General features: G+C 42.0%; 1 protein-coding gene across 1 annotated transcript; it reads left to right on the top strand.

The window, feature by feature from the left end:
* The first annotated feature begins 649 nt into the window (after positions 1-649).
* Positions 650-11,677, top strand: LOC125484879 (CDKN2AIP N-terminal-like protein). Its single transcript, XM_048605419.1, has 2 exons — positions 650-1,165; positions 11,462-11,677. The coding sequence occupies exons 1-2, from the start codon at positions 957-959 to the stop codon at positions 11,589-11,591; spliced, it is 339 nt and encodes a 112-aa protein (XP_048461376.1). The 5' UTR covers positions 650-956; the 3' UTR covers positions 11,592-11,677.
* Positions 11,678-11,986: the final 309 nt, after the last annotated feature.

Below are 11,986 nucleotides of genomic sequence, written 5' to 3'. Positions count from 1 at the left end.
TTGATGCACCTTCTCTGCAGCTGTTAACATTGTACTCTTCCCTCTGTTTTATTACCCTTACTCACCTTGTATGGCATCATCTGCCTGTCTTGCACATGAAACAGAACTTTTCACCGTACCTCGTTACATGTGACAATAATAAATCAACTCAAATCCTGGATTCCTGGTCATTATACCTCCCTCATCTCCATCTTGAAGAAGGGAAAGTGAGTCATTCCTGGTGTGCTGGCTATTATACATCCTTCATTACTATTTTGAAGAGCAAAGGTGCCATCCTCGTTGTCCTGGCCACAAAATATCCCTCATCACCATTTTGAAGAAGAGAAAGTGAGTCATTCCTGGTGTCCTGGACATCCCTCATTAACTATTTTGAAGAAGAGTAGGCGAGTCATTCCGACCGTCCTGGTCAATGAGCCTGATCAGTAAAGCAGACTATCTGTCTGGCTATTTGTCACATTGCTGTCTACGAGAGCTTGCGATATGCGGATTGGTTTTGGGGCGGTCTGCGCGACCACACGGTGTGGCGGTGGAGTGAAGGACGGGTCTGGCCAGTCAGTGGCTGATATTGCAGCCTCTCGCTGGCTTTGCTGCTTGTGTCGCTGTTGTCAAGGGTAGTGTTTGTGACAGCAGAGCGGATACATTGTGGCGGCTGGGGGCTGGGAGCCGGGAGCCGCGTACCCGCACCTCCACACCGCCAACACTAGGGGTGCTGGCGGGCCGGCCTCCGCTAGTTCGGAGCGGGCGGCCGGAGGGAAGGCAGCCGCAGTATCGGGAGGAGGAGGAGGAAGGGCTTGTTTAGCCGCCGTCAGGATTCAGACCGCGGCCTGGTCGCTGGGTGATTGTGGCCGGCTGCTCTGTTTGAAGCCGGGAAGGCGGATTGATTACTTTTCTGTCGCTCGGTGTGTGTGTGTGTGTCACCCCGGCCAGGGCGCCGCCGCCTGGGCCCGGTCTCTAAGATGGCGGCCGGCGTGGAGTCGCTGGCCGGCCCGAAGCTGCAGCTCACCGAGGCGGTGGAGCAGTACCGCGGCCTGTCGGAGAGCGACAAGCACTGGAGGATCCGCCGGCAGTTCATCCTTCGACACATCCAGAACTACCCGGGAAACAGGATGGAGCAGCTGCTCGCCCTCTCCATGGTGTGGACCAACCATGTCTTCCTGGGCTGTAGGTGAGTGAGAGGAGCAGGCCCCGGCCCCAGGCCCCCAGGCCCCCAGCCCCCCAGCCCCGGCACCCATGCCATCCTTCACTCCGCACCAGGCTTTCGTTATATAACCGACCACCCTCACTCGTCCTCAGCCCCTTCTCGTATCCTCCTTATTCCCCAACGCTCTCTGATCTACCGTCAGTCCCATCCTCTCATGATCCTCCTCTCCCTCACCCGAACCCCATCCCCGATTCTCTTGTCTCCCGGGATCCCTGTCTCCCTCCAGATCTCCCCCCAAACCTCCCTTTCATTACCCTCAACCCCAACTCAATCGTTCCCTGATCTCCTCACTGTCCCTCATCCCCTTCAACCTCCCTGATCCCTTAAACACTGTCCCATCTTGCCTTTTCTTTCCCTCGTCAACCACCCCATCTTCCTTCTTACTGAGGAGGTGATGGCTTAGTGGTATTATCACTAGACTGTTAATCCAGAGAACATTCTGGGGCCTGGGTTTGAATCCCGCCACGGGCGGATGGTGAAATTTGAATTCAATAAATATCTGGAATTAAGAATCTAATGATGACAGTAAGTCCATTGTCGATTGTCGGAAAAACCCATCTGGTTCACTACTGTCCTTTAGGGAAGGAAATCTGCCATCCTTACCTGGTCTGGCCTACATGCCACTCCAGACCCACAGCAATGTGGTTGACTCGTAACTGCCCTCTGGGCAATAAATGCTGCCTAGCCGGCGATGCCCTCATCCCGTAAAATGAATAAGTAAAGGATCTTCCTCCTTTCCTTCATCACTCCCCCCATCTTCCCTCATCATTATCCTCTCATCCCCTTTCCCGCACTCCTCTTTCTTCTCCCTCTCATTGCCCTCCTTGCCACAGCAGTCTCCCAAGTGAAATGTGCCAGTGCTGGGCAATGCACTCTGTTTCTTAAATCTTTGGCTGGGCTTTTTAATGGGAGTTCTGTTTACCTCCACACACACAGATAGACAAATAGAAATGCACAGGTCCCAGACTGGGATGCTGTCTGTCCCTTGAACTCATTGGGTATCTTTTCCATGCCTGTATTACAGTTTATCTAAAGCCTGATTTGACATCCCAATGTTACTCAAAGGCGGAGAGATTCAACAATTGCACTTATTTTGTTCAGAGATAATTCGGGGATAGACATTCCCTGTGAAAAGATTTGAAGGGTTAGTTTCTAAATGCCTGTAATGCTGTAGTCAGAAAGGAAGAAATTTGCAGTTACTACTTTGTTGTTGTATAACATCATAATTTAGCTTTGAAGAAGTAATAGTTTTATTTTGCATAAATGAAAGTGGTGTTCCAGAGTCAAATGGAATTGGTGTGTTCACTAATTGATAGCCAGGTATTGCTTAATAAGTAAAGCAGTCTTAAGTTGGCAATAACAATGGGATTTATTGTGAGAGAGCTGATCTTTCCAAAAACCATGTCTGCCTTTTGTTTTACTATAATTATTGGTTCCCAGTGTTTGTGGGCATATGTTGTAGTTCCTAAATGGAAACTATAAAGTTGGAGGACTAAAGAATTCTAATTCGAGAAGAATATATACAATACAGAGCAATGATTTCAGCAGGAACAATCTTTACCCTGGCACGGGGGTGTAGAAAAGGGTTATACAGTCTTGGAATAAGGGGCAGGCCATTTAGAACTGACTTGAGTTTCTTTACTGAAGAGGCTGTGGAGACTCAGTCATTGAGTGTATTCAGAACTGGGATTGATCTATCTATACATGTTAAAAACATCAAGAGATATGAGGATAGTGCAGGAAAATGGTGTTGAAGAGGAAGGTTAGCCATGAACTTACTGAGTGGCGGAATGGGTTTAAAAGGCTGATAGACCTATTAATCCTCCTTATGTCCAAATATTATGTTAACTCGGGTGTCACAGGCAAAACAAGACTAATTGTTTATAAGCATTTTTTTTCCCTGTCAACTTGACATGTGACATGCATTCATGACCACATTTGATGTCCTCCAAACCAGGCTATTCAGAAATTCACAGGGTGGACTTTATGCTGCTGTACATTGCACGCATCCCTAGTACCGTTGCAATAGCTCCATGTAGACACCATCTCTCTGGTGTACCGTTCATCCCAGGAACATCCGGATAACAAGGACACCTACATCAGACTCCAATTTATTGACTTTACCTCTGCTTTCAACACCATAATTCCAAGCAAACTCAGAGACCTAGGACTGTGCTCTCCGCTCTGCAACTGGATCCTCGACTTCCTGACCCGCAGACCGCTGTCAGTAAGGTTAAGCAACAACACCTCCTTCACAATAATCCCCAACACCAATTCTCTGCAAAGTTGTGTACTCGGCTTCTCCTCATGCTCATTATACATTCACAACTGTGTGGTCAAATTCAGCTCTAACTCCAGTTATAAATTTGCTGATGACACCACTGTAGTGAGTCAGATCTCAAACTATGATGAGGCAAAGTACAGGAAAGAGAGAGACAGCTTAGTGGTGTGGCGCAAAGACAACAATCTCTCCCTGAATGTCAGCAAAATGAAGGAGCTGGCCATCGATTTCAGGAAAATGAATGGAAGACATGCCCCTGATTGTGTCAGTGGTGCTGAAGTGGAGGTGGTCGAGTGCTTCCTAGGAGTAAATATCACCAACAGTTTATCCTGGTCTATCCATGGCAGTGCTACAGTCAAGAAAACATACCAATGCCTCTAATTTCTCAGAAGGCTAAGGAAATTCAGCACAATGACTCTTAACCAATTTTTATAGATGCTGATATAAAGCATCCTATCCAGATGCGTCACAGCTTGATATGGCAGCTGCTGTGCCCAAGGCCACAAGAAATTGCAGTGAGTTATGAATATTGCCTAATCCGTCATAAAAACCAGCCTTCCTTCCATTGACTGTCTATACCTCCCGCTGCCTCAGGAAAGCAGCCAACATAATAATTGACCTCTCCTACCCTAGTTATACTCTTTTCCACCCTCTTCCATCAGGCAGAAGATACAAAAGTTTGAAAATGCATGCCAACAGATTCAAGAACAGCTTCTTCCCTGTGGTTACCAGCTTATGAACAGACCTCTCACATATTAGAGCTGATCTTTCTGTGCACCTTCTCTGTAGTTGTAACACTATTTTCTGCATTCTGTTCCATTACCCTAATGTACTTATGTAAGGTATGATTTGTCTGGTTAGCACACAAAATAATACTTTTCACTGTATCTCTGTACATGTGGCAATAATAAATCAAATCAAAGTATCTAATTTAGAGAACCTACAATTAAGGGGAACCAAAGTTTGGTTACTCTCAAATGTGTGCAGCGGTAGCCACCCTGACTAATATCCAGTCAAGCCTATAGGTGCATAGCTTTGGTGAATTTGTTTTTAGCTAAAACTACCATGCTCATTACAACATTATTGGCCTGCTGGATTATTCAACACCAAGTGGGAAGAATTCCAGTGCATAGGGACTGGTCTGTTGTTCTGGGTGCCACTAATCTTTATCCCACGCAATTCTAGTCTTCACCTGGCTGCTTTTCCCATCTGTTTCTACTTGGGCCCCCAATTTATTGTGTATTAGAAGGTTAAATTTCATATTTAATGCAGAATTTTTGGAGCTTTGTAAGTTATGTTCTGTTTATTTCTCCTGTGAAAAATGCAAATTTTTGGGCTTGTTTACCAACAGTGTCCTGAAAAACTGTAGAATTACCTGACTCACCAATGGATAATCAGCCTGTCACAGAATGGATTTTGGTTTTCTATCAATGACCTTGTCATTTTGGAATTATCTCAACCCCTAATGGACTCTGCTGTTCGTCTTACACATTAGGTCTTTAAACAAAGGTAGATTTGAGCCCTCAGTGGATGGACATCAGCTAGCTAACAGGAACTTCTCACAAAGTTAACATCTACTATGGCTGCAGTGTCTGTAGGTAGTGCTGCAGCAACCTAACCAATGTTCTGCTGTTGGACATCTCGGACTTGCTATTTGGAATATCAATCCAAGCTGGTTTGTGCAAAAAACCTCACGTCCACATCCATATTTCCTATGAGAGCACAGATAACCTGCTTTGGACATATCTCATAACTCCTTCATAATTTCTGGTCCAAAATTCTGGAACTCCAAACCAGATAGCATGGTTGGAAGTATTTTTATTCTATGGACAGAATTGGTTCAAGATGGAGGGTCAATCTTGATTGTTTTTCCTCCAAGTTTTACAATGCTGTATGACAGAGGTAATTTGACTTGCATGTTCTTCAAAAGATTGAAATCCAGACTTTTCCTTTTAGTTACTCCAGGAACCTTTAAAGCATTCAGTATATATGGTGTGCCAACCTGAATAACCTGTTAATATTGTCAGAATTGCTCGGTAGTTTTGAGCTTACCTGTTTTCCTCCTGGGTAAGAACTGAACATTACAGCTCTGAACCAATAGGTTTCTTAGACTCAAACAAATTTGTTAACTCCAAAGTGAGTTCACAGTTCCTGACATTTCTCCAAGACAAATTGGAGAATTGTAGTATGACGGCCTTTAAAGAATACTGCAGGGTTATCTTCTGCAGTTTCAACTAAACCATTTGCTCGAGAATGCAGTGCAAAACTCTCTTCTTTCTGAACAGATTAATTTATTCTTCTGACTGTGCGGCACACAGCACTCACTTTTCTAACTTCTGTACAGAAGGATTCTTGCCATGGCCTTTTTACACCAAGTGGAGAATTGGCTGATGCTCCCATGAGTTTTTTGTTTTGAGCCCTGGATTGCATGTCATTGTCTCTACCCAGAGGAACCTTTTAAGCATGATTGACAGTAATTTTCTGACAATAAGAAAACACAGCCTTTTGCATTATTATAAGTTAAAAGTACGGTAATATTCAAAGTAAATTAAAGAAACAAGGGTATTTCTGATCATCTGTGGAATAATTTAAATGCATATTGACTTTGGAGAATGTTAATGCTGGAACAGGGATGGCACGGTGATTAGGGGAAATAAAAATGGAATGGTCAATTAAGTACTTTTTGTTTTCATGCTTTCTTCCTGTAATCTCGGAGGGTTTCATCATTTGATGGTGCAGGGTGGAGCAACATTGATGCTAAGAGTCATGGGGCCTGATGTCTTTCACCTGGTGAATTTTTGGTTTTATGTCTGTCCTGTGGCAAATTGTAAAACAATTGAGAATCAATTGTTACAACCTCCATGAAGACTGATAACTCTCAAAAAGAATGGGGAGCCGATGGCCTAGTTGTATTATCGCTGGACTGTTAATTCAGAGACCCAAAGAATGTTCTGGGGACGCAGTTTCGAATCCCACCATGGGTAGCTGGTGGAATTTGAATTCAATGAAATATCTGGAATTGAGAATCTCATGATGACCATGCATTCATTGTCAATTGTCAGAAAAACCCATCTGGTTCCCCAATGTCCTTTAGGGAAGGAAACTGCCATCCTTACCTGGTCTGGTCTACATGTGACTCCAGACCCACAGCAACGTGGTTGACTCTGATCTGCCCTCTGGGCAATAAATGCTGGCGTGGTCAACGACACCCTCATCCCATTAAAGAATAATAAGAAAAAAAAATTCAAACTTCAGTTAATAGCTGAAAGAATGACACTAGACTTCACATTTTATGATGTTTACTGTAACAAAGTCTAAAAGCTCTATTGATTAAACATTATATTCAAAGGAGACTTGTACCTAAATCTGCAGAACGAAATAACCCTCTTCTTACCTTCAGCACAACTGTAAAAACACACTTTGCAGGATTCAGAATGTAGTCCTTTAAGTAGATGTTCAATTCGCCCAGAATCAGCCCAAATAATTTTTGTTTTCAAAAAAAAGTGAAGACGTACAAAACTTTAACTTTCTTACTCTCTACACAGATGCTGCCAGACCCTCCGAGATTCTCTGCACTTTCTATTTTTACTTTAGATATCCAGCATCCACAGTACTTTGCTTCTATTCGAATGACTCTTAGCTCCCCAGGTTACTTCTGTTCTTTTCCTTTCCCAGCCTATTAGCTTCTAATCCTAGAACTGACCTTCTTGGTGAGAGTATTAGTGGAGATCTTCCTCTAGTGGAAGCATGATGAATCTTCCACCTTTGATTCAAGTCCTTACAAATTTGATCTTTTAAATCCAAGCGCAAGCTTCCCCTCCTGTTTTTGATACGGTGAACTATCGAGGATTTCAGCCTGTAGCTGTTCTGTCTCTCTCCATCTGTTTGTTTTTTTTTAATCTGTGTGTCTGTCTCTCTCTCTTCCCTGTTTCTCCCCCACCCCAGTAAACTAACTGTGAGATTCACTGATATTCCCCATGAAAGCATGGAAGCTGACGTCACATTTGGTTTCTCAATAAAGGACCCATTTAAAAGCACTGCACTATGTCTCCTGGCATAAGTACTTTGCACCCTCTTCCCAGTAAAACAACCAAGGTCCCCTTTAATCTGAAACAACCAAACCACAAAGGCTTGTCAGGCTGACCTCGGAACAGATCACATGACGACCTTCATTTGTTAAATTAAAAACACAGCCCCAAAAGCTCATAATTCAGCAAAATTGCTTTGGGCTCCTTGCCCACTTTTTTGTATTCATGAAGTTGATATAGAGTTATTGTCAAGGAAGATGGGTGGGCAGATGTTAGAGAGCATAGGGATTTGGTATCCAGCAGAAGGGTGAGTTCTTTTGCTTTATTTTTAAAATTACATCCACACATTCAAATCTACTCTTTGTACTTATATTCAAAAGACTTGTTTGACTGGAGTTATGTATGACCATTTTTTTAAAGCGGCACCATTGATCAAATTTTAATCAAAATATCTGTAATAAAAATATCATTGACACAAACCCGTTGATGGTTTAGTTTCTTGATTTGTTTTGATTTTGAATAAACATCTTGGCTTAGTCACTGTGAAAGATTGTGGATTCAAACCACTATGGACTTAAACACAGTACTGATACATAAACGCAGGACTGAAGATATAGCATATTCAGAGCAGACTTATGGACAAGGACTAACCAAGCCCCTGCTAGTTTAAGTGGATATAAAAGATCTTGTAGCACTATTTACAGATGATCAGTGCTATTCTGGATAGCATTCCCTTCTCGCTTAATTTAAAGCAGATATCTAGTTATTTGCTAATATATTGTTTATGCAGTTTTGCAGTATACTTGGCAGCCACATTTGCCCATGTAACAAAAGTGAAACTGTCCAGAAGTAACGTAGGATTTTCTGAGTATAGGCATTCTGTTAATGCATGGGCATCTTTGTTACTGTCAATTAGAAACAATAGAAGCACTACTGCTGAAATTATTGTTATTCAGGAGGTCATACAGAGGCATGTGGATAATAAGGGGGAGGTAGTGACCTAGTGGTATTATCGCTGGACTGTTAATCCAAGGAATCCAGGTAATGTTCTGGGGACCCGGGTTCGAATCCTGCCACGTAGATGATGGAATTTGAATTCATTAAAAGTCTGGAATTAAGAGTTCTAATGACCATGAAACCGTTGTCGATTGTCAAAAGAACCCATCTGGTTCACTAATGTCCTTTAGGGAAGGAAACTGCCATCCTTATCTGGTCTGGCCTACATGTGACTCCAGACCCACAGCAATGTGGTTGACTCTTAACTGCTTAACAGTGAGAGATGGGCAATAAATGCTGGCCTAGCCAGTGGCACCCTCATCCTGCAAATGAATAAAAAAAGCACTTAGGCAGCGTCAGTATGATTTTGTGAGAAGAAAATCACAGTTGACTAATTTACTGGATTTCTTTGAGGAAGTGACATGCAGAATGTGTAAAGGGAAACCAGTGGATGGTTGTAATTAGATTTTCAGAAGGCACTTGACAAGGTGTCACATTAGATATCACTATGCAAATTAAGAATTCATGGTATAGGGTTTACATGTTAGGATGAACAAAGGATTGCTAACAGAAAATAATAGGTGTAAATAATTTCAAGTTGGCAAGATGTGACGAGTGGAGTGCTACAGGGATTGGTGCTAGTTTATCTCAGTGACTTGGATGAAAGAGCCAAAGGTATGGTTGCTAAGTTTGCTGAAGGTAGTAGAGGGAATCGTGAAGAGAGTATAAGGAGTCTGCAAAGAGAAATATATAGGTTCAGTGAGTAAGCAAAAGTACAGCAAATGGAGTATGATGTAGGAAAATGTGAACTTGTCCACTTTGGCCAGCAGAATTGAAAGGCAGTACATAATTTTAAATGGAAAGAGATTGTAGAATCCAGATACGCAGAGGAATCTGGAACTGGAAATTACAGTTTGCAGTTAGGAAGGTAAATGGAGTGTTTTTTTATCGCAAATGAAATGGACTATAGAAGAGATAATTTGCTGCAGTTCTGCAGGGCATTGGTGAAGCCGCACCTGGTGTTCTGTGTACCATTTGAGTTTCTTTAAGAAGGAGTTTAAAGTTGTTAGAAGCAGTTCAGAGAAGGTTTACTCAACTGATTTCTGGAATGAGGGGGTTATCTTTATGATGAAAGGTTTGACAGCATGGGTCTGTGTCCTTTGGAATTTAGGACAATGAGAAGTTATCTTATGCAATTGAGGGCACTTGACAAGGTGAATGCTGAAAGGATGTTTCCTCTAGAGGAAGGCACTAGAACCAGGGACGACACTTTAAAAACATGAGTGAACCATTTAAGATTGTGAAGAACTTTTTTTTAAGGTTGACTCTTTGGAAATTGACCACAGAGGGCATTGGAAGAAAAGGCAGTCAATATTTGTAAAGCAAAGGTAGATGCTTGACTAAGAGAGTCAAAGGTTATGGTAGTAAGGCCACATCAGATCAGCTATGATCTTATTAAATGAATGGCCCACTTGTAATTTGCATTTTCTGATGTAGGAAATGCAGCAGACAACTTTTACACATGTGTCTTGCGTGAACAACAATGATATTAGACCAAAAAAACAATTTTAGCAAACTTGGTTGAGGGATTAAATATTGGCCTGGACACCTGAGGAAACATGTTGCTCCTCTTTGAAGTAATGTCAAGTGATCTACTCCATCCATTTGAAGGACAGGACCTTGGTTTACCATCTCATTGGAAGGAATTTAAAAGGTGCCTGTTCCGGAAGCTGTTAGTCGTAGGAGCAAAAATATCTATTGCTATGTTTGTCCTGGCTATTTTTGTATTTGTCTAGTAGTCATTTATGCATTTTTATTTGGGTGTACTATTTCGTGGTGACTTTAATGAGGTTACATCGGAAAGCACAAATATGTTTAATTAAGTGGGAAGAGTGAAGCATTTGAGTTTGGTCTTTGTTCAGGCTGTTGGTACCTCACCTGAGACTCATGATTGAGATATATAACGTTATGAGGAGCATTGATACACTAGATGAGGTGGAAGGATCGATGAACAGGGGGAATAGATTTAAGGTGAGGAGATATGAAGAAGTATATTTTCACCCAAAGGGTGGTGGGAATTAGGAACTCACTGCCTGTAAGGGTGGCAAAGGCAGAAACCCTCATAACATTTAAAAAGAATTTAGATATGTACTCGTAATGCCAAGGCATACCAGTCTATGGGCCAAGTGCTGGAAAATGAAATTAGAGTAGTTAGATGCTTGTTTTTGAACAGTGCACACTTGATGGGCCAAAGGGCATTTTTCTGTGCTGTAGGGCTGTATGACTGTTTCACTCCTCTCCCATAAAATCCCTGCTTATACTTTTTTATTATTGTAATTCATTAGGTGTCGATACTTAATGCATAACCCTAAGCTCCCTGAGAAGAGGGTGATGAACCAATGCCTTGGTAGCCCTGTACTGGACAGTGCAGGTAGGGGTGGGTAATAAATACTGGCCAGCAAGTGAATTAAAAAAAAATACTATCTACAGGTGGGAAGTTTCCAGACTTTGATTAAGGAGTGAAGATGACGTGCAGTTTGTGCGAGTTTAGATGATGTGTAACAAATCTCGGGTCTAATAGGTGTTCACAGTATCATTTAGTGAAACACAAAAACATTGGCAAGATTCCCTCTCAACAGCTAGAATTCGTTTCTCATGTTTTGGCAATTATTCCTGGTATGTTAATGTTAACTCGCATGTGTTGTGGGTGTCATCCCTAATTAAAGATTGGGAGGTGTGGGGTTGGGTGTGTGTGGTGGGGAAAGAGTGGGCCAAAACAAAGAACTTTGCTTTCGAGAAAGAATACACTGTTGATCATGATACATTAATATACCTTTTATGTGGTTCTAAATTTATTGTATTTTGCTATGATTTAACGTAAACATAATTATCAGACAAGAGCTGAAGATGGTGATGGTGAAGTTCTGTAAATAAATTGTTTGTTTTTATTAATAGATACAGCCCAGACCTTTTAGAGAGGGTCTTTCGAATGGCCGAAGGTATTGATGTTGGTGATGTTGGATCATGTGAGTTAGTTCCTGGGAGCACAACGAACAAAAGATCCAATTCTGACAATGGTAAGTGAAAAAGACTGTCCTATTATGTTGGTATTTATAACATGGAAATAGGCAATTCAGGCTAAACAATTTGTACTTATCTTCTGTTCATGCAGTATAGTCCTAGTCATGTATTTTCTAATATCTTCTTATTTCCATAAGAGCATATAAATTTGGAGCAGGATTAGGCCATTCAACCCCTGCTCTGCCATTCAATAAGACCTTGGCTGATCTGATTGTAGCCTCAAATCTGTGTTCCCACCTCCCTCTGATAACTTTACACCCCTTGCTTATCTCTCTACCCCTGCCTTAAAAATATTAAAGGATTCTTCTTCCACCACATCAGTCCTTAACACTAATGAAATCCAGAGCCTCTTAACCCTTGTTCTCAAAAAAATGTTCACACGCTTTATGTTCTAAATAT

Source organism: Rhincodon typus, chromosome 14 (genome assembly GCF_021869965.1).
Source record: "Rhincodon typus isolate 14 chromosome 14, sRhiTyp1.1, whole genome shotgun sequence".
Taxonomy (NCBI): Eukaryota; Metazoa; Chordata; class Chondrichthyes; order Orectolobiformes; family Rhincodontidae; genus Rhincodon; species Rhincodon typus.
The sequence above is the reverse complement of the archived record's forward strand: the minus strand, read 5'-3'. Positions and strand labels throughout refer to the sequence as shown.